The sequence below is a fragment of the Spermophilus citellus genome, assembly GCF_964194105.1.
Source record: "Spermophilus citellus genome assembly, chromosome: 9".
Lineage (NCBI taxonomy): Eukaryota > Metazoa > Chordata > Mammalia > Rodentia > Sciuridae > Spermophilus > Spermophilus citellus.
In genome coordinates, this window is record NC_138191.1 from 2,238,253 (window position 1) to 2,265,974 (window position 27,722).

The 27,722-nt window shown below is 50.3% G+C and overlaps 2 protein-coding genes and 1 long non-coding RNA gene across 9 annotated transcripts; 2 read left to right on the plus strand and 1 right to left on the minus strand.

Annotated features, from left to right (window-relative positions):
* Positions 1 to 137: 137 nt before the first annotated feature.
* ADAMTSL4 (ADAMTS like 4) lies at positions 138 to 11,742 on the plus strand. 6 transcript variants are annotated; one of them, XM_081307002.1, is made up of 19 exons: positions 147 to 278; positions 2,079 to 2,195; positions 2,589 to 2,693; positions 2,894 to 2,951; positions 3,267 to 3,598; positions 3,774 to 4,470; positions 4,705 to 4,807; positions 5,863 to 5,999; positions 6,271 to 6,475; positions 6,718 to 6,890; positions 6,994 to 7,105; positions 7,208 to 7,393; positions 7,561 to 7,690; positions 8,558 to 8,762; positions 9,037 to 9,213; positions 9,541 to 9,747; positions 9,852 to 10,031; positions 10,326 to 10,470; positions 10,606 to 11,738. In XM_081307002.1, the coding sequence occupies exons 3-19, from the start codon at positions 2,674 to 2,676 to the stop codon at positions 10,740 to 10,742; spliced, it is 3,204 nt and encodes a 1,067-aa protein (XP_081163128.1). In that variant the 5' UTR covers positions 147 to 278; positions 2,079 to 2,195; positions 2,589 to 2,673; the 3' UTR covers positions 10,743 to 11,738. The 6 variants fall into 6 exon arrangements, with proteins under 6 accessions (XP_081163126.1, XP_081163130.1, XP_081163131.1 ...); XM_081307003.1 differs by having other exon boundaries at positions 2,079 to 2,169; XM_081307001.1 differs by lacking the exon at positions 2,079 to 2,195 and adding an exon at positions 598 to 646 and having other exon boundaries at positions 187 to 278.
* Positions 11,743 to 19,984: 8,242 nt separating this feature from the next.
* Positions 19,985 to 24,723, plus strand: LOC308656241. The gene is made up of 2 exons (XR_014023657.1): positions 19,985 to 22,254; positions 22,320 to 24,723. It is a non-coding gene; the product is annotated as an uncharacterized lncRNA (long non-coding RNA).
* Positions 24,054 to 27,469, minus strand: MCL1 (MCL1 apoptosis regulator, BCL2 family member). 2 transcript variants are annotated; one of them, XM_081307067.1, is made up of 3 exons: positions 26,731 to 27,469; positions 26,263 to 26,510; positions 24,054 to 25,615 (listed from the first exon to the last, which is right to left on the minus strand). In XM_081307067.1, exons 1-3 carry the CDS (start codon positions 27,392 to 27,394, stop codon positions 25,499 to 25,501), a joined length of 1,029 nt encoding a protein of 342 aa, XP_081163193.1. In that variant the 5' UTR covers positions 27,395 to 27,469; the 3' UTR covers positions 24,054 to 25,498. The 2 variants fall into 2 exon arrangements, with proteins under 2 accessions (XP_081163193.1, XP_081163194.1); XM_081307068.1 differs by lacking the exon at positions 26,263 to 26,510.
* Between the last annotated feature and the right edge of the window lie 253 nt (positions 27,470 to 27,722).

Sequence of the window (27,722 nt, forward strand, 5' to 3'; positions counted from 1 at the left end):
GTCGGGGGCGCCCGGCACCGAGGGCGACCGCCCGCGGCCTCGGCTGGGTGGCCCGGCGGGCGCGGCCGTGGGGTCGGGGGTCCCCACCCCCGGGCCGAGGGGCGCGGCCCCCGCGCGTGGCGGGCGGGGCGCCGTGGGGCGGGGCGCGGGGCGGAGCCTCGGCCGGAGGCGGCCGTGTCCCCAGCCCGGCCCGGGGCCGCAGTGGCCGCCGCCGAGCCAGGCTGCTCAGAGCGCCCGGGCGCAGACGGGTCCGCGGGCCGACGGGGCGCGCAGAGCAGGTAGAGCCTCCCCTGTCCCCACCCGTCCCGCGCCTAGACCGCCAGCCCGCGCCGCCGCCGCTCCCCGAGCAGAGCGGTTGCGCCCCCACCACGACCCCGGACCATCCTCCAGCCCCTGGGGTTGAATTCCTGGGGAGGGGGTCTGATCCGCCGGTACTCTGGCCCCATCCTCCGGGCGGCCAATGAGCCAAACTTCCTACAAGGCACATAGTAAAGTTGGAAAACATACCCAAGACCTCCCTGCACGCGCTGGCGCCTCTGCCTCCCTCTCCAGGGGGATGCTTTTCGAGGGCATGTCCTCCCTCCCCACCCCCGACAGACACTTTCACTCCTGGAGTTGAGGGACAGGGTCGCTGACAGGGATGCAGGTGAGTGCCTTTGATACAGCTCAACCTGATGGCGCAGGAGGTTGACCCAAAGGACAGACACCTGTTGGATAGTCCTCCAGGGCCCAGGAGAGGGCCAGAGGAGGAAGAAGGAATTCTGACTCAGGACAGGGACTCTCCACGGCCAGCCCAGAACCACACTATCTAGCCCGCACCCACCAGCAGTGGCCCATTTCCTAGAGTCCCTTGGGTGTTGGAGAAGGGATTAGCTCTGCTCCAGTCGCTCTCCTTGATCTCTACTGGCCAGAGTGGGAGGTGTGGCCAGAAGGAGCCCAGGTTTGTCCTGAGCAGGGTCCAGCCTGGCACCAGAGTGACCAGTTCTGACCTCTACTTTCCTCACCTTGGTCAGAGAGAGACACCAGATGAGGGACATGAAAAGGGGTGAAAGCACAAATGTGTGTCTGTTTCCACAGAGCAGAGGGTATCGGCCCCCTGCCCAGCTGTGCAGGGGAGGGTGGGGTGAGACTTTTCCAGAGAGGGAGCCAGGCCTGGCCCCACCCCAGGAGCTCACGTCACCCCCCACCCCTCACTTCTCCAGGGAACTGCCAAAGCCAGCTCAGGACAGGATTATGTGTACTGGGTAGACCCGTGAAGAGAAGCAGCAAGAATAGACCCGGGGAGTCCAGGGGAGCCCAGGGGAGCCCAGGAGAGGGGAGTGGAGCAGGCAGTGACCATCACCCTGTCTCTGCTTCCCTTCATCCCCAAGTAACATCCAGGCAGAGGGCTGAGAGTTGGGTTGGAATGTGGGTCCTTCTCTGGAACCCTATCTCCCCCTCCCATCAGGGCGGAGTTGCTGACCTCAGTGGCCGGCCCAGCCAGGGGAAAGAGAGGCCACCATCAACCCCCTCTCCAGCTCCAAGCAGCTGAGGTGGCCCTGCCCTGTGGCTTGGCCACTTTGATCCCTCCCTCCAACTCTGAGTCCTGGGGTCCAACAGAGAGGCTGGAGCTGAGTGGTGCTACCCCCAAGCGCATTCCTACCCTTCCCTCTGCGTTTTCCTGCCCCTAAGCTGGCTCGGCCTCCTTGGATTCTTCAACGGGTGCCTTTCAGATCCAACAGAAACAGTGCTTTTTTTTCCTGGAAAGCAGAACTAAAAAGGGATGGGGATGGGGGTGGGAAGGGTTCCTGGTGAGAAGGAAGGGACTGGAGGGCATGGGTGGGTGAGTCAGGCTTTGACCAAGCCCTACTTCCCCAGTTTTCAGAGCTAGACTCCAGAATGGACTTTCCAGCATTCCAGAATGAAAGGGCTGTGACTGGGCAGCAAGGGCAGCTCTGGATGCATGGCTGTCCTTCCCAGGTTTCCCCAGCCATTACAGCTGTGCCCCAAGAGAAAAATAACTGCATGAATAAGGCCCCCCAGAGCCCATGCTGAATGGATGCTGGCATGGAGGGGAGTTAAATCACCCTCTTCTCTAGAGATGAAGCCACCAACCCACTTAGTTCATTCCTTGGCCAAAAGCGTCAGAGACAGGCTGAGATGGGCCTGTTCCATCCATAAAGCAGCTTGGTAAGGGAAGAAAAGGCCGGAGTCAGGTAGGAAACAGAGGGGGTGTCTGACGTCCTGCCCAGCCTGCTGCCCACCTTCCCAAGGAGCCCCGGAGGGCAGGAGCCGGCCAGATAAAACCCTGGAACAGCTTCTGGGCCCGCGCTGCCCCCCACACAGCCCCTCCTCGGGATTTAGGGAGGAGCTGAGAAGTCCCTACAGGGCCAAGGGGAGGGGACCAAGCTGAGTTGGGAGGCTGAGGTCAGACCCCCACCCTGTAGCTTCAGCAGATGGAGGAGGCAGCATTCCTTCCTGCTCCCACCCTCAGATCATAAAGGGTTGGACTCGTCCCCTACCCTGCTCCCGAGATGTCCTTCTGAGGAGTCACCTCTCTCAGCCCTCCAGCTGGCTGAAGAGGTAACCACCGGCTTCTGTCCCTGCAGAGCGCAGTCTCCACGCCCTGATGCCTGAGTAGGGATCCTGGCCGGTCCCCTCCTCCCTTGCCCAGGGGCAGTGCAGGGCGGAGAGATGGAGAAGTGGGTGGGCAGGTAAGAGGAGGGGCAGCCAGCGAGGAGGAGGAAGGCTCATCCATGGATGTGGGTGGAAGGGTCACTGGGAGGGTCCAGGAAAGTGAGGAGAAACTTCTGCTTTCTGAGAAGTTGGCAGAAGTGGGAGTCGCTGGGGGGAGGGGCGGGCAGTGTTGCAACACCTCTGGCCCCGCTGGTGCATCCTGGCCTTTGGTTTGCAGGCCTCGCCTGTGTCTTGTGCTGCTTCTGTCCCTCCCTCAGCTCTGCCTGGACCAGGAGGTGAGCTCTGGGCAAGTGGGCGGCCACCAGCCCCTGCCTGGGGTCTTTCCGTCTCCCCTAGCCTCCCAGGCTGCCTCCCCAGGCCAAGTCTCCGTTTCCCACACCTTCTGCTGAGCTGTGGTCCCCTTCCCTCATGCTTGGCCCCCTCAACTCCCTGGCTAACTCCCTAACGCTTGACAAGGACACCGAAGGCTGAGGTCGCCTCTGATGTTGACCTTCAGCCAGTAACAACTGCCCAGCTCCAGGCCTGGACTAGGTACCTGGAGGGTCCCCCTCAGGTCACTCTAACTCTGTCTGCCCTTTTTCTCTATGTAGGTGTTGTCTCCTCAGACACCCCCAGAGGAGGGCCGGGGCCCTGAGGGTGTCTGGGGATCTTGGGACCAGTGGGCCTCTTGCTCCCAGCCCTGTGGGGTGGGGGTGCAGCGCAGAAGCCGGACATGTCAACTCCGCCCAGGCCTGCCCTTCCCTCCCAGACCCCCAAGACATCCAGAAGCCCTTCGACCCCGGGGTCAAGGCCCTAGACCTCAGACTTCCCGAGAAACCCACTCCCTGTACAGGCCACCGCCTCAGGGAAGGGGTGGCCCCCTTCGAGGTCCTGCTTCCCAGCTAGGGAAAGAAGAGACCCAGGAAGCTCAGGGGCCACAGAGGTAAGGCTATGAGGACAGGGGTGGGCCTCGGGTAAAGGGGTTGGGGCTTGGTGTAGAAAAGGGTAGTAGAGGACACTGTGGTCTAGGAAGTTGGTCTTTGGTGCCAAGAAGTAGGCTGGAGAGACAGGTCAGTGGTGGCCAGAGCTGTGACCCCATGTCTGCAACACCTCTTCAGGTCCCGGGTTCGAGACCCCATCAAGCCAGGAATGTTCGGCTATGGAAGAGTGCCCTTTGCCTTGCCACTGCACAGGAGCCGCAGGCACCCCCCGAGGTCCTCCGGATCTGAACTTCCCCAGACCTCTTCTGGAAGGGAAGGACACTTTCCATCCCTGAGTCCCAGGGCAGAGCCCTCCTCTGCAAACCCCGGCTCCCAGACTCAGCTCCCTCCTCCAGAACCATCTGCCCCTATCCCATCCCTCCCAGAAGAACCCCCAAAGTCTGAAGCTGCTCAGAACGAGGTGCCCCCAAGAACCAGTCCTGTCCCCACACAGCCTCACCCCATAGCCCAAGCCTCTAGCACAGGGTCTCCCTCACCTTCCCCTTCCTTGGGAGAAAGTGGCTCTTTCCACATGTCTTCTCAACCAAGAATGCCACATTCTCAGGGTTGGGCCAGTCCCTGGGGAGCAGGAAGCCGCCTTGACCCTTTCCCTTCTGTCCCTCGGGGACAAGGTCAGCAGAGACAAAGGCATTGGAGACCTGGGGGAAACCCTTATGGGTCCCGCATGGAGCCTGCCCCTCACCCACCAGATGGCTGGTTGCCTCTGCTGAATGCTGGACCCCACTCCAGCTCCCTCTGGAGCCTCTTTGCTCCTAGCAGCCCTGTCCCAAGATGCTCTGGGGAGACTGAGCAGCTGAGAGCCTGCAGCCAAGGGGTGAGTCCTTCCCTGGGCCTTGTCTCCCTAGCCCAGAATTCCAATCTGGTTCCCTAACACTGAGTCTGGGTCCTTGTCTGACCTGGACCTGAGGGAGAAGGGTTCTGGCATCTGATCTCAGGGTGGGGGTTAGAGGCTCTTTCATAGACCTGACCCTCCCCAACTCCCCAGATCCAGCCCTGGCCCACACCCAAGTATCCCTTCCCGGTTCTCTTTTGTGTCCCCCCACCTCAGCCCTGCCCACCTGAGCAGCCAGATCCCCGGGCCCTACAGTGCGCAGCCTTTGACTCCCAGGAATTCATGGGTCAGCTGTACCAGTGGGAGCCCTTCACTGAAGGTGAGGTGCTAGCTGCCTGAGAGCAGGTGGGCGTGATGGAGGGAGGGCCCCCATCACTCTGGGCCCCACGCAGGCCTTCTCTTTCTCTTCTGTCATACCTTCTTACTCCCCTGAGCTGGGCCAGAGAGATTTAGCCCAGCTCTGGAAAGGGGAGGGGACTTTAGATGTCAGATGGTGACAGGTGGTCAGCAAAGGCGTCAGGCTGGGAGAGGGAGGTATCCAGAAGTGTCCTTTGGTTAGCTTCCTCTGGGAATATGTCCATCCTAAGAGGTGGGAAGTTGATGTGACACGGGAGGTCCTGTCCAGACGTCACAGTAGGAGCAGAGGTGCCACGGCTCCTGGTGGTTTCAGTTGCACCAGGACAACCATTATAAGCTTTGAACTTATGTAGTCATAGGTGGTAGAAGTCCCTTAATGGCCAGGGGCAGTGACAAGCACCTGTAGTCCCAGCTACTTAGAAGGCAGAGGCAGGAGGATGACTTAAGCTCAGGACTTTGAGACCATCCTGAACAATATAGAGAAACCCCATTTCAAACAAAAAGCAAACCTTGATGGTCTCATGGCCTCTATTGACCTGATCAACATTTCTTCTTTTCTTCTTTCTTCTGTTTTTGGTACCAAGGGTGCTAAGCCACTGAGCCACATCAACAGTCTTTTTTTTTTTTTTTTTTAATTTTGAGACAGGTCTCACTGGGTTCTTACAGCGTTGCTGAGTTGCTGGGGCTGGCTTCAGAGCTGCAATTCTCTTAACCTCCTGACATGCCAGGCTCTCACCAGTCTTTCTTTCTTTTCTTTTTTTTTTTTTTTTGGTGGTGCTGGGGATTGAACCCAGGGCCTTGTGCATGCACGGCAAGCACTCTACCAACTGAGCTATGTCCCCAGCCCTCTCACCCGTCTTTCAATGTGTGGGACTGTTATGTTTCCTTCAGTCACACCAGTTCACCTCAAGATGTCCCAAGGTGATATCAGTAAAGCTGCTGTCAGGACTCGGGGCTCTTTCACTCTTGGTCTCTCACCAGGGACCTGGCTAAACAACCTTTCACCTTGCCTTCTAGTTCAGGGATCCCAACGCTGTGAGCTGAACTGCCGTCCCCGCGGCTTCCGTTTCTACGTCCGTCACACTGAAAAGGTCCAGGATGGGACCCTGTGTCAGCCTGGAGCCCCCGACATCTGTGTGGCCGGACGCTGTCTGGTGAGGGAGGACAGGGTGTGCATGTGCACAGTCTCTTTCAGTCATCGTTACAACCACAAAGTAACAGACTCCCCCAGGGGAAGCTCTGGCCTGCCACGCTGAGGAGGGCTCCCGCCAGGCTCTCCCCGCATCCCCGAGCGTGGCTGGGGCGCTGGGGCTGGTGAGGAGCACCACAGCAAGGCTGGTGATGAGCTGAGGGCCCCACGTGGACCAGGGTGAGTAAGGGGGCATCTGGTTTCCATGTGACCCTGCCTCACCTCACTCTTCCCAGAGCCCTGGCTGCGATGGCATCCTCGGGTCTGGCAAGCGTCCAGATGGCTGTGGAGTCTGTGGGGGGAACGGTTCTACCTGTCGCCTCATTTCGGGGAACCTCACGGACCGAGGGGGCCCTCTGGGCTATCAGAAGATCCTCTGGATTCCCGCGGGCGCCTCCCAGCTTCAGATTGCCCAGCACCGGCCCAGCTCCAACTACCTTGGTGAGCACCTGGCCCCCATCCTGCCCCACCTCCCTCTGGTCTCTCGGTTCTGCTTCCCAGGCTCCTATTCAGCACAACACACAAGCCAAACAGGGAGAAGTTCCCCCTCTTTCTGGGGAAATGAGGAAGCCGAGATGGCTTAGGGTATCTTAAGTGCTGGGTGGGATGCACGGAAGGGTCAGGAAGTAGTGGGGAGGAGGACAGAATGACTAACCTCCAAGTTCCGGATCTCTTCCTTTCAGCTCTTCGTGGCCCTGGGGGCAGGTCCATCATCAATGGGAACTGGGCTGTGGATCCCCCTGGGTCCTACACAGCTGGTGGAACTGTCTTCCAGTATAACCGTCCTCCTCGGGAGGAGGGAAAGGCAGAGAGTCTGTCAGCTGACGGCCCCACAACCCAGCCTGTGGATGTCTATGTGAGCCGGGGGCCGAGAGGAAGGCCTGTCCTCTAAGAGCAGAGCCATAGGGGTCCCGTGGGAGGACCCCACACCCCCCCTTATCACCTCCTCTCCCCCCCAGATGATCTTTCAGGAGGATAACCCTGGGGTCTTTTATCAGTATGTCCTCGCTGCACCACCTCCAGTCCCCCAGAGCGCCACTGTGGAGTCTCCCATCCATCAGGTTCAGCCTGGTAAGACTCCATTGACCCCCAGACCCAGGAGGATCGGAGAAGCCGAGAGGAGCTCCAGGTGGTAGGAGGCATCTGATCTGCCTTCTCAACTCCCCTGCACAGAGAGGCTGAGGGGGGAGCCCCCAGCTGCTTCAGCACCCCGCCCAGTCCGGACCCCAGGCACCCTCCAGCGCCAGGTACGGATCCCCCAGATGCCTGCCCCTGCCCATCTCAGGACACCCCTGGGGTCTCCAGCTGGATACTGGAAACAAGTGGGACACTCCAAGTGCTCAGCGTCCTGTGGAGAAGGTGACTTCAGACCTATGTTCCTGACATTTCAGTCCAGATGCCCAACTTGACACTCCCAACTGCGTATCCTAGATCGTGGGTCCACACCTTGACCTGGGACCTGGGGCCCCATGGAAACTGGGTTTAAACCATCCTGCTTCCCCTGACTACCCTTTCCTCCGCTTCAGGTGTTTGGCGCCCCATTTTCCTGTGCATTTCTCGAGAGTCAGGAGAGGAGCTGGATGAACACAACTGTGCCATGGGCGCCAGGCCTCCAGCCAACCCTGAACCCTGCCACAACCCCCCGTGTCCTCCATAGTGAGTAGAGCCCACAGGAGGGTCAGGATACTAGAAACACACAAATTGCTCCTGGACTTGCTCCTCACTCACAGGATCTTACCTGGACTGTGCATTCAACTTGACATTTCCTGGCTGCAAAGAGACAATCAATACTAGATTAGAATGGTTGAGATAACTGGGGATGTGGCTCAGTGGTAGAGCACTTGCTTAGCCTGGGTAAGGCCCTAGGTTTGATCACCAGCAGCAAGGGGGAAAAAGAAAAAAAACAGAAATCAAAAGAGGCAAGAGAAATTAACTGGCAAACATCCAATTCCTTTTGCCAAATGGGGTAGCACATGCCTATAATTCCAATGATGGGAGGCTGAAGAAGGAGGATCACAAGTTCAAGGCTAGCCTCAGCACTTAGTGAGACCCTAAGCAACTTAGCAAGACCCTGTCCCTGCCGTAAAAAATAAAAAGGGCTAAGGATGTAGCTCAATGGTAAAGCCCTCTGGATTCAATCCCCTGTACCCAAAAAAGGAAAAGAAAAGATTGGGGCTGGGGCTGGGGCTCAGTGGTAGAGCATTTGCCTAGCATGAGTGAGGCACTGGGTTTGATCCTCAGCACCACGTAAAAATAAATTAATAAAATAAAGGTCCATCAACAACTAAAAAAATATTCAAAAAAAAAAAAAAAAAAGATTAGAATGACTGACACCCCATAGACAGCAAGAAAACCCCAGCAGTGGCAGTCTAAGTTGCCACAAGGAACCAGACTCCAAATGCTAGAGGTGCCCACTCTCCTCCGTGGGGCCCCATGCCCAGTATGTTTCTTCTCCTTGCACACGGCAACCCCACACATCTGGTCCCTGTCTCTCCCTCTCCCCTGTCCTGCCTGTGCCCACAGTTGGGAGACTGGTGAGTGGACATCCTGTAGTCGCTCCTGTGGCCCAGGCACCCAGCACCGCCAGCTGCACTGCCGGCAAGAGTTTGGGGCAGGTGGCTCCTCTGTGCCTCCGGAACGTTGTGTACATCTTCCCAGGCCCAACGTGACCCAGCCCTGTCAGTTGCGCCTCTGTGGCCATTGGGAGGTGGGCTCTGCCTGGAGCCAGGTAAGTGAGCCTATGCAAGGAGGACCCCAGAGAATGGGACATCAATGAACTAGATTAGTATGTTTTCCACTTCCTTCTTTGTCTACAGAAACTTTTTACAAACAGGATCTCATATGAAATCCTAATATATGTCATATAAGTGAAGAACCAGAGACTGGAGGCCTGGAGCCCCATGCTCAACCTCCTCCTCAACCCACAAAAGCTTGTACCCACTGGGTAGGGGTGGCTATCAAAGGCAGATCCTGGTTCATGGATTCCCCCTTACCCCCTCAAGTGTTCTGTCCGGTGTGGCCGAGGTCAGAGGAGCAGGCAAGTTCGCTGTGTTGGAAACAACGGCAAGGAAGTGCATGAGCAAGAGTGTGCTTCGGGCCCCCCCCAGCCCCCCAGCAGAGAGGCCTGTGACATGGGGCCCTGTACCACAGCCTGGTTCCACAGTGAATGGAGTTCCAAGGTGGGCCCCACAGCCCCTTAACCAAGTCCTGTATCCCTGGTGACCCCACTCAGTCCATCCTATCAGTCTTCTCAACACAGCTCAAAATGCATTTATTGAAAAAATACCTATTATGTGCTTTATTCTGGGAACTCAGAAATAAGTGAGGAAAAACTTATGTCAGAGTTCTGGACATGCAACTGTCATTACCCTTGCCCAGCTGGTACCTCTGGGGCATTGCCAAACCTCTGGGAACAGGACCCAGGATGCTTCCATCCCAAAGCCCCCTCCTTCCTGTTCCAGTCACCAGCAGCCTCCCTTCATACAGGACACTCTACTTCTCAACAGTGCTCAGCTGAGTGTGGGACAGGGATCCAGAGACGTTCTGTGGTCTGTCTCAGGAGTGGGGAAATGCTTAGGACAGGGCCAGAGGAAGTAGGAACAGGATCCAGTGAGCAGAGCTGCCCACCAGGAAGCCGCCCTCCTGACATGCGTGCCTGCAGCTTGGGGCCCTGTGAGATCACAAGGTGTTGGTACACAGGGCCCTGGGGGGAGGTGAGCTGAGGGTCTGGGAGGGGGACAGAGCGGGGATTCCAGTCCCAGCAGGAGTTCACATCCCCAGTTGGGAATGATTTCTGTTTTCCCTTCCCCTATATCAGTGCTCCTCAGAATGTGGCTCTGGCACACAGCGTAGAGATGTCATCTGTGTGTCCAAACTGGGGACTGAGTTCAATGTGACTTCTCCTAGCAACTGTTCCCACCTGCCCAGGCCCCCTGCTCTGCAGCCCTGTCAGGGTCAGCCTTGCCAGGACCAATGGTTTGCTACTCCCTGGAGTCCGGTGAGTGCCTGGTTCCCTGCCCTGCTCAGCCTGGGCCTCCAGAGAAGGGGGAGTGCTCATCACACTGCATGCCCCACCCCAAGTCTCTGAGCCCCAGGACAAGCCCAGCTGAGGTTTCACATTGTCCTATTTTCTATAGACTTGGAGGACAGGTGGGCCTTCTCCACTTGGGATTTCATAATGTCCCCAGATAATGTACCATCACTACCTTTCAGAGAAGGAGGTGGTAGCCTGGGGTTAAAGAGGAACCCTGGGGTCAGCAAAAGTCTGATATGATAGCTGTGTTCTTCCTAGTGTTCTCGCTCCTGCCAGGGGGGCACACAGACAAGAGAGATCCAGTGCCTGAGTGCCAACCAGAACCTCAGCACTCGATGCCCTCCACACCTGCGACCCTCCAGGAAACGACCCTGTAACAGCCAACCCTGCAACCAGCGCCCTGGTAAAATGCCCCTCTCCCCAACCCCCAACAGAGTGGAGTTAGCTGAAGTGGGTGGAGGAGAGAGAGGACCAGTGGGAGGGGAGTACAGCTCCGGATGGATGAACCTTTGTACCTGTTGGCCTCCTCTGTCCTCAGATGATCAGTGCCAGGACAGCTCTCCACATTGCCCCCTGGTGGTACAGGCTCGGCTCTGCGTCTACCCCTACTACACAGCCACCTGTTGCCGCTCTTGTGCCCCTGTCCTGGAGCGGAGCCCTCTGGAGCCTGCCTGAAATGGTTCCAGGACACTCTCTCCTTACGTTTTCTTATACCATCACTGGTCTCATCAGTCAACCCACTTTGTACTCCCTGGTTCTCTAGACTGCCTCAGTCTCACCAGGGTGTCCTCCAGGATGACTACAGGGGCAAAGTGACTGATGGGGACTATCGAGATGTGTGACTGGGTCTGTATATGTGGTATGATGGTGTGTGTGCACAGATGTCCCCAGATGTGTATCTGGGCCTGCAGGGGTGTGCACCCCCTTACCTATGTGTCACTTCCCAAAAAGAAATTATTTAAATTGATAAGGAGTGGGGAGTGGACAATACTTGTTTCCCTGAGACTCTTCTAAGCTGAGAGAAAAGCAAGTTTGCAGTTCCTTACTAATCTGAGCTACTTAAAAAGTGTGGCTTCTCCATCAAACACAATTTTGTGCCCTAAACCTCATCTCTTATGTTCAGGCCTCACATCTTCTCAACCATCCTTCTAGACTGGGGGGTGGAGCTCAGTTGTAGGGCACTGGCCTAGCATGCCCAAGACAAGTACTAGGTTCCATCCCCAGTACTCCAGAAATTAAAAATGAACCACCCTTTTGTCTTTGATCCCATTTCCCCTTACCCAGACTCTTTCTTTCTCCCTACTTAGCTAAGGGTGGGAGGTCAGCCATATCAATCCTACTTTACTCACAAAGGATGGCCTCTTGGAACCGGGACCAGTTGGGCAGAGGGTGGAAAAAAGAAATGTTACCATAAGACACTCTAGCCTCTGTCCCCACTTTCCACCTCCTAAAATAGTTCCTTCCCCAGAACTAATTTATTTTTTATTAAAGTTGATTATGACAAGTAAGAAATATGCCTTTCATTGTCCTTGTGGGAACACAGACATCTGAGCCACCTAAGCAGTGTGAGGTCAGAATTGAAGGTAGGAAGGGTACTCAGGTTCCATCCTCAGCACCACTTAAAAATAAATAAAGGTTAAAAAAAATGCTTAAAGGGCTGGGGATGTGGCTCAAGTGGTAGTGCGCTCGCCCGGCATGCGTGCGCGGCCCAGGTTCGATCCTCAGCACCACGTACAAAGATGTTGTGTCCGCCAAATACTAAAAAATAAATATTAAAATTCTCTCCCTCTCTCTTTAAAAACAAAAATGCGTAAAAAGCGGAGGGCTGCTGGGGATGTGGCTCAGTAGTTAAGCACTCCTGGGTTCAAAGGGAGAGGGAGAGGATCCTGGCCAGCCCCAGTCTTGCAGGTCACTCACTGGCCACTAGGAGTCACCACTTCTCCCAGTTTAGATGTGAAGTTGGGATCTTGGCTCCAGAGCTATGGGGGTTCCTGGGAGGCTCTCTCTGTAAAGTCTGGGAACACAGTAGTACTTTTTTCAGTCGAGGCTGAGCTGAATGGCTGGCCTTTGGCGGCTGTTTTCCTCTTCTCTTTGGCCCTGTCTTTCTGCCTCCTCTTCTTTTTTTTTTTTTTTTTTTAAGAGAGAGTGAGAGAGAGAGAGAGAGAGAGAATTTTATTTATTTTTTTAGTTCTCGGCGGACACAACATCTTTGTTGGTATGTGGTGCTGAGGATCGAACCCGGGCCGCACGCATGCCAGGCGAGCGCGCTACCGCTTGAGCCACATCCCCAGCCCCTTCTTTTCTGCTATTAGCAATTTTCCTGTTAAGCTCTTGGTTTATTGCTTTTTGTGGGGGTGGGGGCATGATTTCTGGCCCCCTGTCCCTTGAAGAGGAAATGATTAGAGGAGGAGGAGCCAGGCCTGCCTTTAAGGGCCTTGGGGCTGGGTGAGGGAGCGCCCACAGTACTGAATGTCCTGCCAAGGACACATTCTTCAGAAGTGTCTCACCCTAGTCTCCTCCCTCTGCTCCCCCACTCCCTCCATTTTTTTTTTTTCTCAAGGTAAATAACTTTCTGAGGCGGTGTGACCCTGCAGTTCTGACACCTGAGTTCCTTACTTATGGAGACCAGATTTCCCAAGGGGTGACAGGAGTAGTTGCCCCTCCCCTCTGCCGCGGCAGCTGGCTAAGACCATGGCTAAAGGGCCTGAAAAAACAGTCTGACCCCATGACTGGGTCCAGTGAAAACGGAAGGGAAGGAAAATGAAACAGACTTCAGCCAGGGCAGGAGTGAGGAAAAGGGTCAAGGAAAGGGACAGTCCAGTCTAAAGAGATGTCAGGTGGGTTCCCCATGGACCTGTAAGGGGAGTCAAACAGGCGAGGAACCAAGGAAATGGGACCTAAGCCAGTCTGCAGATGCCGGAGGCTGAAAGTGGAGTCCGGAGGGGAGGAGGTGCAGTGCAGAACCCCAGCGCTCCCCACAGTTCCTGGAAACAAGCTGCGAGCTGGGTGGAGGCGCAGCTCAGCTGACTGGCCAGCCCTTCCCCTCCCTCTTTAGCCTCTTAAGGCTGTTGCTGGGCAGGTCTGGAGTTTGGTCTGAGTCTGAGAACAAATCACAGGTGGAGAAAGAAGCCATTTCTCCTTGTGGGGTTCCCCCAGCCTCCAACACCTCTTTTCTCTTTCCCAGAACCCCTGGAGTCCCCTCGCTGTCTCCAACTCTCATTTCTCAAGTGGCTCTCATCTGGGGTTTGTTTTTTTCCTCTCACTTGAAAGCTAGGACTCAGTGCAGCCCCTACAGACTCCTTCCTCTAGACAATGTGGAAGTTCTTAGGAAGGGGAACCTGACCCCAAGCAACCCCTTTTCCTGGCCCCCAAGACAGGGGTTGTGTGGCCAGACACCTCTGCTAACCTCTGAAACTCTATGGAGGGTCTGAGAGAGGAAGCTGCCACCCAAAGGGCAGAGAGATGTGGTCTAGGAGTCCCTAGTTTTGGTGTGGAGGGGGAATTTAGGGAAGAGTTCAGAGGAACTAGACCCCTGAGAATCAAAATGGGAGTGTGGTGGTGATAGGGACAAATTTGACACGTACAGAGATCAAGCATGTAGATGGCAATGCATGTCCAGGACTCCTCATTTTCAAATATTTGCTGGGGGACCAGATGGTGGTTCTAGTCCAGGTGTATTTAGGGGTAAACTATGAGGTCTCAGAAGTTCAGCTGGAAGCTGAGGGTGTAGCTCAGTGGCAGATCATGCTTAGTATGTGATGCCCTGGGTTCATCCCCAGCCGCACCCCCCCCCCAAAAAAAAAAAGAAAAAGACACAAAAATTCATTTGGGTCAGGATTCCTTTCCCTTCCCCCTCCCAGCGGGTAAATACCCACCCAATTTAAGCTGCAGACTTCGGACTAAATTTAGCTCCTAGACTTCCCCAACCCCTTAGTCTTGCCTCCCTTGTAAGCAGGTGCTCACAGCTGCAGGGGTGGCCTGATTCCCTACCCCTCTACTCTTTCAGGTTCAGCCTCTCTGATAACTGGGAGGGAAAAGCACAAGAACTAGGCTGCTGGCCCAGTTAGTTCAAGAGTGTCTCAGTCTTTTTTTTTTTTTTTTTTTTTTAAAGAGAGAGTGAGAGAGGGGAGAGAGAATTTTTTTTAACATTTATTTTTTAGTTCTCGGCGGACACAACATCTTTGTTGGTATGTGGTGCTGAGGATCGAACCCGGGCCGCACGCATGCCAGTCCAGCGCGCTACCGCTTGAGCCACATCCCCAGCCCCAAGAGTGTCTCAGTCTTAAGTCATGTTTCTTCTTTCAGAAAACACGTATGAGAAGTAAGGTTGAGGATTTAGGTAGACATTGCCAGCCGAGGGCCAGAGAACAAAATGCAGATCCTCTCCAGCAGATTCTTTTTAATTTCTTGCTCTCCCCTTCTCCCCAGTGTAACAGATTCCATCTTAACATCCTCTCCAACTAGAGCAAATTGAACCATGGAACATCTTGCTAGAGTAGATTATGGTTTGGGGAGATAAGATGTAGTAGGCATAGGCTTCTTATTTCCTCTCTTCCCAAAATACCCCTCAAACAGGGGGCAATGGCACACGCCTGTAATCCCAGCGGCTCCGGGGGGCTGAGGCAGGAGGATCATGAGTTCAAAACCAGCCTCAGCAATGGTGAGGTGCTAAGCAACTTAATGAGACCCTGTCTCTAAATAAAATACAAAAATGGGGTTGGAGATGTGGCTCAGTGGTCGAGTGCCCCTGGTACCCCCCCAAAAAAAATACCCTTTAAATCCATCATCTCTGCTGCTGTGAGGCAGCTGGGTGGGGGAACTTAAGGCATGAGGGGTTTATTTGTCACAGGCAAGTGATGAAGAGGTGAGACTCCTCCTTTATACAGGAAGTAGAAAGTCTCAGGAAAGTACCTAAGTCTATGCCTGTCAACAAGAGAAACAGTTTTGAGTTAACTCAGCATAACTGGCAACAATCACCAAACTGATCTTGGGTTCCTTGACCTAGGAGGTGGGGGACAACTCAAGAGGAAGGTATTTCAGGGCTGAGGTTTGAAGGTGGGTAGATTAGAGAAATATGAGACATGACAATCAGCTCCTAGGGAACATGTCACTTCAATTGAAAGGGAGGTACAGAAACAATACAGATTAGCTCATTTCTTCTGAGTGCCAGAGAGCAGTGCTGCAGTGGCCTGAGGAAGAGGCCCAGTAGTTTGAAAAAGGTCCCAAGTTGGAATTGTATGTGATACTAAGCCTTGCCTGAATCCCTTAAAAGAGTTCAACAGAACTTTGATTGAAAAGGGAAAAAAGGTGGAGATATGAGGATTGGGGTGACTATAAAAAGGAGCAGACTGTTTATCCTTGAGATTCTAGGCTAACAGGCAGGTACAGGGCCTGCCCACTAATGGGAGCAGAATCCCCCTGCCCCGGGAGCTAGGTTGCTAGTTCTCTTCTTCTTTTTTGATACTGGGGATAGAACCCAGGGGCACTTAACCACCGAGCCACATCCCCAGCCCTGTTTTGTATTTTATTTAGAGACAGGGTCTCACTGAGTTGCTTAGGGCCTTGATAAATTGCTGAGGCTGACTTGGGACTTGCAATCCTCCCACATCAGCCTCCCAAGCAGCTGGGATTACAGGTTGCCTGCCTCTTTCATCACAAAATGAGACTCCTCAGCTCTAGTTCAGGGTTGAGCAACATTTTTCTTTACAGAACTAGATGGTCAATATCTTAGGCTTTACAGGTCATCCCTCTGTTGCAACTACTCTCCTCTGTTTGTTGCAGTACAAAAGTAGCCACAGATGGATGATAAGCAGACAAATAGACATGCTGGTTCCAAGCAGACTTTATTTATGACACTGAAATTTTTAAAAAATATATTTTTAGTTGTAGATGGACACAATACCTTTATTTTTATTTATTTATTTATTTTTATGTGGTGCTGAGGATTGAACCCAGTGCCTCACATGTGCTAGGCAAGTGCTCTTCCACTGAGCCACAACCCCAGGCTCCACACTGAAAAATTTTTTTTTTAATATTTATTTTTTTAGTTTTCGGCGGACACAACATCTTTGTATGTGGTGCTGAGGATCGAACCCGGGCCGCACGCATGCCAGGCGAGTGCGCTAACGGTTGAGCCACATCCCCAGCCCTGATATTTTAATTTTATACCATTTCAAGGTGTCATGAATATTCTTTAGAAAAAAAAAATTTTTTTCCAGTTTGGAGATGGAACCAGAGTACTCTACTATTGAGCTATATCCCAACCCTATTTATTTTTTCTTTTGATACAGGTTTTTACTAAGTTGCCAAGTCCTACCTCAGCTTCCTAGATCACTGGGAATAACAGGTGTATGCCACCACACCCAACCAAACAGGATTTTGTAGACTTGTAAGGAATAAGAATTAATAAATGCACTGGTTAAATGGCACATTCCTATAATCTGAGATGGAAGGCTGAGGCAGGAGGATCAGTTTGAGGCCAGCAATTTATCAAGACCTCAACTTAAGTGAGATACTGTCTAAAAAAAGGAGGAGGAGGAGGAAGAGAAGGAGGGAATGAAAGAAAAAATAAATCCTAATTAACAGATTTTTTTTTTCTAGGACAAACTCAAAGTAGTGTTTATGTTGTGTACTTGAAAGCAATGCAACTGCATTTCTTCTAAAAATAATCTTTACTTGAGACTTCTTACCAAATCCTTATTCTATATTACTAGTTTATAATTCAATAGTACTGATATGTGCTTCATAATTCATAACAGGGAAAGGAAGGTAGAAGACCTCCATCCTGTTTCAGATCTGGCTCCAACCACCAAACTTTGAGGTGGGGGTAAGGGTTAAAGCAGCAGGCAACCACTGGCTCCTCATCACTATTACCAAGCTCCTGTGCAGTACTGTTTGTTGTCTCTTACAACTGACAACAAGGGCTGGGGGTGTGGCTCAATGGGAGAGTATGTGCTTGGCATGCACAAGGCCATGAGTCCAATCTCCAGCAACATAAAACAAACTGAAAGCAAGCTGTATCATTTCAAAACATGCACTTGTGCGCGCGTGCGCATACACACACACACACACACACAAAAAAAAAAAAAAAAAAACTGCATTTCAACACAAAGTTGTTTCCCTGTTTCTCTTCTCTGCCTCATGAGGGATTTCTGAGAAATGAGAAATTTCTCACTTCTCACAGCCTTTGCAGTTTTTTTTTTTTTTTTTTGAGAGTGAGAGAGAGAGAGAGAGAGAGAGAGAGAGAGAGAGAGAATTTTTTAATCTTTATTTTTTAGTTCTCGGCAGACACAACATCTTTGTTGGTATGTGGTGCTGAGGATCGAACCCGGGCCGCACGCATGCCAGGCGAGTGCGCCACCACTTGAGCCACATCCCCAGCCCGGTTTTTTTTTTTTTTTTTTAATCATGAGAGGAGTGGGGGGAGAGGAAAGGAGTTTTCTACTTAAGCATATAGTATGATTCCAAAACTTCACAGAGTAAGAAAACACCCTTACAATATCTCTTCACCTGAGGTGTGCCCCACCTTTCCTTAGATCTGGGCTCTCAGGGTCAACAGGAAATAAACAAGATATCTTGCCCTCAGGAAATTTCAGTAACAAAGCAGTGAAACTCCGCAGCTGCTCCAGTACAGCAGCCCAGCTGTCTGCTCTCCTCCCATTTCCACCAAGGACAGGAGATGGGTGGGAACTGCTCCAAGCAACCAAAGGAATGGAAAATGCAGGATAGACAGGCATAGAATATTCAAAAATAAAAATGCACAGGAAAGCAATGTTTCCGAGGGAAACTCTCTTTTTGTCTCCTAGATCAAAATACCTAAGAGTCAAAACCAGCTCAGTACATTACAAAATGTATGGCAAAAATTTCAAAACCAGCTCCTCCTAGCTGGGTGTGGTGGCTTACTCTTGTAATCCCAGGACTCCAGAGGCAGCAGGATCACAAGTTAAAGGCCAGCCTCAGCAATTTAGCTAGGCCCTAAGCAATTTAGCAAGACCCTGTTTCAAAATTTTAAAATAGGGGTGGGGGTAGGGTTGGGATATCATTCAGTGGTTAAGTGACCCTGGGTTTAAATAAAAAACAAAAACCTAGGGCCCTGTAAATGCTGAGCAAGTGTTCGATCTCTGAGCTATATCCTTGTATCCTTGGCCTAAATGTGTTTTTCTTTTTTTTTTTTTTTTTTTTTTAAAGAGAATTTATTTATTTATTTATTTATTTTTTTAAAGAGAGAGTGAGAGAGGAGAGTGAGAGAGAGAGAGAGAGAGAGAATTTTTTAATATTTATTTTTTAGTTCTCGGCGGACACAACATCTTTGTTGGTATGTGGTGCTGAGGATCGAACCCGGGCCGCACGCATGCCAGGCGAGCGCGCTACCGCTTGAGCCACATCCCCAGCCCCCTAAATGTGTTTTTCATTTGTTTATTTGTTTTGCTTTTTTGTTACTGGGGATTGAATCCAGGGGCCCTTTTTCCCTGACCTAGTCCTTTTTATTTTGGACAGGATCTCCCTAGTTGCTGAGGGCTTGCTAAATTGCTTAGAATGGCCTAGAACTTGGAATCTGCCTATCTCATCTGGGGTGAAAAAAGTGAGTTCTTTACCTCACTGTATGTGTGCATCTGTAGACCCAGCTATTTGGGAGGCTGAGGCAGGATGGCTTGAGGTCAAGGCCAGCCTAGGCAACATAGGGAGACCCCATCTAAACATAAAATTAAAAAATAAGTTTAATGAGAGAGTTTGAGTCCAATTTCTCCTCTTAACTGGAAGAGACCCTGCCTTGCTGCCATGACCCCTTCAATTAAACTGCTTTGTTTTGTTTTTCCTCAGGTCAGGGGTTTGAACCTAGGTGCATTCTACCTGAGCTATATCTCCACCCTTTTCCAGACAGGATCTTGCTAAATTGTCCATTCTGGCTTTGAACTTGTGATCCTCCGGCCTCAACCTCCCAAGGAGCTGTGATTACAGATGTGTGCCATTGTGCCTGGATGCCTTCTTTAAAAAAAAGTGGAGCCAGGTGTGGTGGGGCATACCTGTAATCCCAGCAGCTCAGGATGCTGAGGGCAGTAGGATCACAAGTTCAAAGCCAGCCTCAACAATTTAGCATGACCCTAAGCAACTTAATAAGACCCTGTCTCAATATTAAAAAATAAAAAGGGCTGGGGATGTGGCTCAGTGGTTAAGCACCCCAGGGTCCAATCCCTAGTACCAAAAAAATATTTAATAATAATAATAATAATAAAGTGGAAAACTAATCTAAGGTGAAACCTAACAGTTAAATGTTTTTTTTCTCCTTGTCTGCTTCCTTGGCTCTCTTTCCCAGCACACCTTGTCCCCTGCTAACTTGAATAAACATACACATGTGACCACATGAGGGCGGGAAGAATACCAAGTGGGGGTGGTGAAATTCTGAATGGAATGCAGCCTCAGCCAGTTAGGGGGCCCTGGGCTGAGACCTCTGGCACTGGCTGTGGATTTATACAAGCAAAGAAGCCAAAACAATGAGCTCATGGGCAGGAATGCAGCTTGTGGGGAAGTCTGGGCGGCCAGAGCAAACTGGTTTTTTGAATCAGGGTGGGAATAGCAATAACAAAGTCTCCCAAGGGAACAAAATTGGGGAAAGTAGCAGCTACCATTCAGCATTTTGGGGGTCCAGTTAACTAACTTCCAGGGGCTGTCTCACATCAAAGTTGTTCTGCAGAGATTAGAGTGTTCCCAAATCTATACTCAAAAACTTGTTTCCCTCAATTTAGCAGCAGCAACTTAGCAAGACCCTGTCTCAAAATAAATTGCGACTGGGCTGGGGATGTGGCTCAAGTGGTAGTGCGCTCGCCTGGCATGCGTGCGGCCCGGGTTCGAACCTCAGCACCACATACAAAGATGTTGCGTTCACCCGCCGAGAACTAAAATAAATAAATATTAAAAAAAATATAAAAAATAAATAGTGACTGGACAAATACATAGAAACAAATCTGATCATTACTTACAACTATGAAAAATGTGGAAAAAAAGATTTAAATTTTAAAAATAAAAAGGACAAGGGGTAAAGTACCCAATCCCAGGACCAAGGGGGATGGGGGTGGGGAGCGGTTCTGACCTGGCATGGAAGTATGCTTGCCAGGTGGCTGAAGCAGGAGTGGTCACTTGAGCCCAGGTGTTTATGGTTAGCCTAATCAACACAGCAAACCCATCTCCAAAAAATAATCAAATCTGATTCTAAGAGGTGTTTGATACATCAGCCTAGATGCATGCAGGTTCCCAGCCCGGATCTTTGCACATGCTTCACATAATATGGGCTGGGGAGGTAGCCCAGTAGTAGAGCCCTCCCCTAACATGCCTCAGGCCTGGTATTGGGTCCAGAGCACTGAAATAAAACATTGTAACAACTTTGCAACTAAGAGGGACAGAATTAAATTTTCAAATCTTGAAACTAAGGCCTTTGAACAGAGTGTGGGAAAATTCCAAAGGACTAAATGGATTACGCTGTGGATTACATGCCTGCAATTACTTTGAGGGCTGAGGCAGGTGGATAGCAAATTTTTTTGAGGCCAGCCTCAGAAATTTAGTGAAACTCTCTTGGGGGGTGGGGGAAGTTAGGAATTGTAGCTCAGTGGTAGCCCTGGGTTAAATCCATGGTGTACCCCCCACCCACCCACTTCTGAAGGCATGATACAAACACTAATTTCTGAAATCACTGGATAAATCAAGCAAAAAAAAAAAAAAAAAAGTACTAGAATATTCAGCTGATCCTCTTGAATTCCAGGAATAAAATGGCCTGAGCTTTGGGCATCTGACTGGAACTATGCTACACACTAGCTATACAAATTATTTCACTTTAATTTTTGTAAAATGCTTTACCTGTCACAATTATTTTAAAGAAAACACCTTCCCCCTTTGGGACCCAGAGATTGAAGGCAAATGCTTAGTCTACACCCTATCACTGAGCAACACCTCCAGACCCAAGAGGTTCCATCCTCAGCACCACATAAAAATAAATAAAGGTATTGTGTCAAACTGCAACTAAAAAATATTTTAAAATTTTTTTAGTTGTTCATGGACCTTTATTTATTTATATGTGGTAATGAGAATTGAACCCAGTGCCTCACATGTGCTATGCAAGCGCTCTACCACTGAGCCCCAGCCCCAGCCTAAGAGAAGTTTTTTGAAAGGAAACAATATAAATGAAGACCTGCCTCTAAAAATCACAAAACAGGAACTGAAAGTTTGGTGGTATCAAATAAAGGGAAGTGTTGACTACTGACTCCTCTAGTGATTCAGGTTACCTAGTTACTATCTGATCAGTTTCTAAGGTGCTGTGCACACTGCATGCCTGTAATCCCAGCTGCTCAGGAGGCTGAGGCAGGAGGATCTGAGTTCAAAAGTCAGGCTCAGCAACTGTGAGGCACCCAGCAACGCTATTAGACTACAAAATAGGGCTGGAGATGCAGCTCAGTACCCCTCCCCCCAGGGAAAAAAAGTTCTTTAAGGTGTAAAACTTGTAAGACTTTTGCTACCAATATTCATATAACAACACAAGTGGGAGCAAGAGCACGGGGCAGAACTTGACCCAGGCCAAGATTTGCAGCCTCCTGTCCGTCCTTAAGTGGGTACTTTTCTCCCATCACACCTCTATGCTTGGGAGGGTCATTTGTAGAAAGCAGCTTTATAATAGAAAATTATTGCCTTCTGGTAATGAAGCTCTAGAAGGGTGCTTTTGGGTCAAAAGGGATGTTAAATACACAACTAAATGGGAAAATGAATCTTTGATTAGCATTTTGTGCTCAGGGCTGAAAAATCAGCATGCAAACCTCTCATTTGCACATTTCCATGGTGATTCAGCTCCCTTTCAAGATAGTTGAAAATAAGGGCTTAAAGGCTTGCTCAAGTTTTTGAAATTGACTATCATCATCATCTCCTTTTTTGGGAGAGGAAGGGGGAAAAGCACTTAACAGTACCAAGAACTTCCTCAAAACTTATTCTAGTTTCATTTCAAAAAGTTAAGAGGGGACATGAAATAACAGCTTTTTATTTATTTTAGATATAGATGGACACAATAACTTTATTTTTAAAATATGGTTTCAGGGATCCAACCTAGTGCCTCTCACATGCTAGGCAAGCTCCCTACCACTTACTGAGCCACCACCCCGCCCCATGAAATAACAACTTTAAGCAAACCCTCACCTCAGAAATATACTTGGTGACTCAAAAATCTGGACAGGGATTTTGACTTTTGTATTAAATGTATTGTAACTGAAGTACTAGAATCACTCCAAAGCGCTGTAGTAATACACATTTTATTAAAGAACCAACACCTTAATTCTCTCTCCCTCTGGAGGTAGCCAGCATTCAACATCCACATTCCTTGCTTTACCCCAAAAGACTCTTTTAAGATTGCCCCTATGCTCCATTGAATATGTATCTTACTTTCCTAAATAAACCTGTGTTTGGAGAGAGGAAAAAAAAAAAACACCCAACACCTCTAATTTAAATGAAACTCTTTGCTCTTAATTAGCCTATGCATATTTGCTCAGCTGACTTCCCTAACAAGGCTTGCCTAAGAGGGGGAAGAAAAGTGTCAATAGAAAAGACCCATATCACACCTTACATTTGGAAAAAAAAAATGATTTATTTTCTCAGGAAAAAAAAAAAAAAACAGAAGTTAGGGAAACACACTACATTTTACAACCCACATTGATTTGTAGTTGGTCCCAATTCTTTCTGGAACAGCTGTCAAAAACACTAGCTGTTTAACCAGAACCAAAGTGTTCAGCCCATAGAATGTACATGGACACCACTAGAGGACTGCATGTTTTTCCCTGAGAGAAGCAGAAAACAAACAGAAGTCGCTGAGAAAGCCATTTCAAGCAGCTCCTCCCTTTTCCATTCTGGAGGATTTGCCTGAACTATGCAGCTAGTCAGCACTTGGACCACGTGCCTCTTCTCCCTCCCTATAAACCAATTGTTCCCCCTCTTCCCAAACCATTTGGGCTCCCTAACCCCTCAGTGTTCTGGACCCCAAATACTAACTAAGATCCAGTCTACGTAGGTTTCAGCAGTCACGCCTAGTGAACTGGGAAGTGGTGCTTCTAAACACCAATTTATGTCTGTGCCTTATTTCCACAACTGGATATGGGGAGACAGTCCTTTTAGTCACCTAAACCAGATCTTAAGATTAATTAAAAACTACATAAAGTGCTTTTAGGTCCTTAGAGATAGACATGATATAAATAATTGGCTTATGATCAAGAATGATAAATACATAGGTAAAAATAGCTCTAGCAAGATGACCTTATGGCTCTGGAGATGGGCAGGCAAGGCAATTCTTCCCCATTACATTCTTAGTCATTTTATTCATACCTATTTTTATCTGGAGTCCACAGACTAAAGGTCATGTTTTGGAGCTGAAGCTTTCAAATGACCCTTGTTACAACAGCTTTCTTCAGTTTACCACTAGCTTTTATAAAGACTCTTTGAGGTTGTTTTAACAGAGCTCACTTCTTCAGGTAACATTTAAGTGAGCTTACTCATATACAAAGAGGACTTCAGAAAGCCAATGTAAAATGATGTTCTCCTGAAAATTCTTAAAAGAACTTTTGAAACCTTTTCCCCCACAGAACAGGTTTAAAGCAACTGAAAAGTTATCAATCCAAGAAAAAGAGACTTCCTCCCACTACCATTGACTTATTGTTCCAGCACCCATCACTACCTCTCAACAGGATAAAATCCATAAAAGATGAAGATCTGCTGACTCTTGGGGGAAGGGGGGGCATTAGGGAGGAAAGGGGTCACTCAGGTGCATAGTGCTGAAAATTAACAGGTCTAGTAAAATTCAGGGATGGCAGGGTAAAGATGCAGACATTGATATAAATATCTGAAGAGGGAGCAGAACAAGCAGCATATATTTCAACAAAGGACAGGAAGTAAATGTGTTCAATACAACATCAGGTTTGAAATCAACAGAGATGACAATGGAAAAATTCAAAACAAAGCTTGGGAATCATTAATAGAAAAGAATCAGTATTTCTTTTATTGATGTATGAGGCTTAAACCTGTGTTTGAACAAGCAAGCCCCATAATAGCACCATAGTTAAGACTCTAGCCTGCTTTTCCAAGCCATCATTTTACAACTTATTAGGCAAACAAGGGATCAAATGTCTTTCATCCACCTGATGTTATCTTTTTATAAACAATGCTAACAAGTCCCACTTGGAACAGCTGAAAATCTTTCAGTAAAAGCTTTAAAGATGAGCTCATTCACTCAGTCTAAATTTTACCAGTTAAATTAGGTCAAATGTAAGGAACTCAAATGATTAGTTGCCTAATCAGAGCCCATTATTTTTAAGTCACTAGCCTACTCCCCCCACCCCTAAAAACAACCTCTCAAAACTCCACTTATTGAAAACCCATACATAACCGAGTGAAAGGATTAATTTCCATTCCACAACTTCTTAATCCCAGGTTTTCAAATAAAAACCTAAGGAATACTTACCAATACCAGATTGGAAAATTAAAGCCTGCATAGTTATAAATCAGATTTGTCCCACTACAACCAGGTTGCATACAATTACAAATTGGTTCTGTATATACTCTAGAACTGACCTGGAGAAAGTTTAGAATAGAAAAGCTGTAAGCTAACTACTGAAGTTACAATTTTCAAAATTTAAATTCAAGACTTTTCTCCCTTTATGTTTGCAGAAATATTTTCTCTGTAAAAATATACACATTTTTACAGACAAATACATTTATAAGATGTTTCTGTCCTAAAAAATGAGAATATTCCACATTTGTAACTAAATGAGCCTTAAGTCAAGTATTCATGGCCATTACTATGCTAATGAGACTCATTCAAATCAAGCCAAAGTAGAACAGGCATAAAAGTCCTGAACACTTGGATCTTCCATTCAAGAAAATATACCAGGGGAAAGCTAATCACAGAGGAAAAGCTTCCCTTCACTGTTGCACAGTAATGAGGCTTCTAGTCATAGCTCAATTACTTGTAGCTTAAATTTCTCTTTACAGATCACTGGCATCACTAGTACTTCTCTTTTCACACTATGGGAAATTAATGAATTCGGTGGGCATATTTAATGAATTTTATGACTATTCTGGCTACTGACCTCTCTTCTGGTTCTAGACAGGGAAATTAAGTTTTTCCACTAAATCTAACAGTCCTCCTCTGTGGCTTCCCAGTTTGCTTGGTGCTGAAAGTGAACTTTGCTTCTTTCATACAGTGAATTCTTCAAAGGGGACTACTTTTCCCATGTATTTATTCTTGTTAGACATAATCCTCTTGCCACTTGCTTTCTGGCTAGGTTGCTAGAGTGACACTCTTGGAGGTTACAGCTTGGGCAGCTTGAAGTCCAACTTCCATAAACACATTTGATTTCCCAGAAGTTTTGGTGGCTGGAGTTGGTTAACAGTCAACTATTGCACTTACAAGGCTATCTTATTAGATATGCCAAACCAGCTCCTACGCCAGCAACACCTGCGAAAGCCAGCAGCACATTTCTGATGCCGCCTTCTAGGTCCTCTACATGGAAGAACTCCACAAACCCATCCTAGAAAACAAAAAAGAAAAGACCATTTTCAAGTATGGGTTTCTGCCCTCTTAAAAACACCACATACACAGAAAAGATGAATTTTAATGTCTAATAAGGCACCCCCACCAAAGCAGTGATGAACCAATTACTATTCATCTCTGGGCTGCAAAAGAGACATTTTTGGAGTCCTTCAGTAAATGGGCACCCATAACAGTTAAATGTCACTTTACTGTACTTTTGGTCATATTATGACAACCTAAAAAGACCACCCCACGCCAAAAATTACTACCTCAAACCCCCACCACATAAGTGCTTAACTGTGTAGATCGGTATTTCTCACTGTGGTTAAGTACCTTGTGCATCAGAACCATCTGGGTGTTATGCTGAAAACACAGGTCCCATCCAGTAAGAGGCCTCCTAGGAATGTATCTTAATGACTATACCCAGGGGACTTTTATTTCTTCAGGGTTTGAGTCCACGGGTCTGACGATTATCCGACTGAATTACAATAACCTACAGAAAACCAGGACCTCTGACACAATTCAGGACGGCCGCACACTCTCCCTACAAACCCCTACTTCACCAGCGCCCGGCAGGCAGGGGTCCAGCCCGCGCCCGGGAGCCCGGAGTTCGCCGCCGCCGCGGCAGGCCTGGCCCTCACTTACCCAGCCTCTTTGTTTGACCAGCCAGTCCCGTTTTGTCCTTACGAGCACGTCTGTGATACTTTCTGCTAAGGGTTCAATGCAGCTTTCTTGGTTTATGCTCTTCAAGTGTTTGGCCACAAAGGCACCAAAAGAAATGAGAGTCACAATCCTGCCCCAGTTTGTTACTCCGTCACTGAAAACATGGACCATCACGCGAGACAGAGACTTGACATCATCCTCGTTTTTGATGTCCAGCTTGCGAAGCATGCCTGGGGAGAAAAGCACGCACGTCCTCGTGGCCCCTTTGTCTCGGCCGGGCCGCGGTCGCCTGCCCACCCGCGGCGGGGAGGTCGCTCTACACTGACGCTACCGAGCTGGGGCGGCCCCACTCGACTGCCATCCCCCCTTCCGCGTCTCTGGACAGGACTGCACTTCCAAAAGCACCGGGCCCGGCCCACCCGTCCGGCCGACGGGCGGGCGCCGCCTTACCTTGGAAGGCCGTCTCGTGGTTGCGCTGCACTCCGTCGCCGACCCGCCGCAGGGTCTCCAGCGCCTTCCTGCTGGCGGCCCCCGACCCGCGCAGCGGCTTCGCGTCCTTGGAGCCGGTCGCCTGCTCGCGGAGGTACCGCGAGATGATCTCCAGCGACTGCCGGTACAGCTCGTCCTCCTCCTCCGCGGGCGGCGGCGTCGAGGGCAGCGACCCGTCCGCGCCGGGACTCTTGGCGGCCTCCCCAACGAACTCCAGCAAGGGCAGGACCGCCGGCCGCTTCCCGAGGGGCTCGGGCTCGTAGCCGTCCAGCTCCTCTTCGGGCGACATGGCGGCGGCGGGGGCTTCCATCTTCTCAGGCGGCGACACGCAGTAGGTGGGCGCGAAAAAGAGTCGCCTCGCCGGGGTCGCGGTGACGTCGGGGACCTCGGCGCCAATGGGCACCGGCCGCGCGACCCTGCGGGCGTCCTGCGCCTGGGCGGCTGGGGAGCTTCCGCCCGAGAGCGCGCCGGCTTCCCCTCCCCCTGCCTCTCGCCGGGCCGCGGCCTCCTTCTCGGCGGCCAAGAGCTGCGCTCCCGGAGGGGTGGCGCCGCCGCTGGCCCCCAGCCCGGCGCCCCCGCAGTAGAGGTTGAGTCCGATGACCGCGTTCCTCTTAAGGCCGAACATCGCACGCCGCCACCAGTTTCCAGTCCGTGCGAGAAGACTACGGAGGCCTGGACTCCTCTCTCGAAGGAGGCGGAAGTAAGGAGTGGGAGAGGCGCTCCTAGATCACGGTTTTAGAGCCGGTCCTACGCGCTGGCGTCAGAAAAACCGAAAAACCATAAAAGGGGAATAGGGGCGGAAACTTCCGGAGAGTTGCGCACGGCTCTTACCGGCCGGGGCGGGGCCGGGGCGGCGACTTCCGTTCTCCAGGCCTCCGGCTGCCGGTTACGTAACGGCGGTTCCGTGCTGTCGGGCTCGTGCGCCTCGGCACCGCCTGGTGCGGTCTTGGACG

Excerpts from the sequence above, each read along its gene's own strand:
- ADAMTSL4 (XM_081307000.1), top strand. The coding sequence starts at position 2,674 with ATGGAGAAGTGGGTGGGCAG. Across the intron at positions 2,694-2,893 it reads ATGGAGAAGTGGGTGGGCAG|GCCTCGCCTGTGTCTTGTGC; the intron begins GTAAGAGGAGGG and ends TTTGGTTTGCAG. Across the intron at positions 10,471-10,605 it reads ACCCTGCAACCAGCGCCCTG|ATGATCAGTGCCAGGACAGC; the intron begins GTAAAATGCCCC and ends CTCTGTCCTCAG.
- MCL1 (XM_081307067.1), bottom strand. The coding sequence starts at position 27,394 with ATGTTCGGCCTTAAGAGGAACGCGGTCATCGGACTCAACCTCTACTGC. Across the intron at positions 26,511-26,730 it reads CCACGAGACGGCCTTCCAAG|GCATGCTTCGCAAGCTGGAC; the intron begins GTAAGGCGGCGC and ends TTTTCTCCCCAG. Across the intron at positions 25,616-26,262 it reads TGGTCAAACAAAGAGGCTGG|GATGGGTTTGTGGAGTTCTT; the intron begins GTAAGTGAGGGC and ends TTTGTTTTCTAG.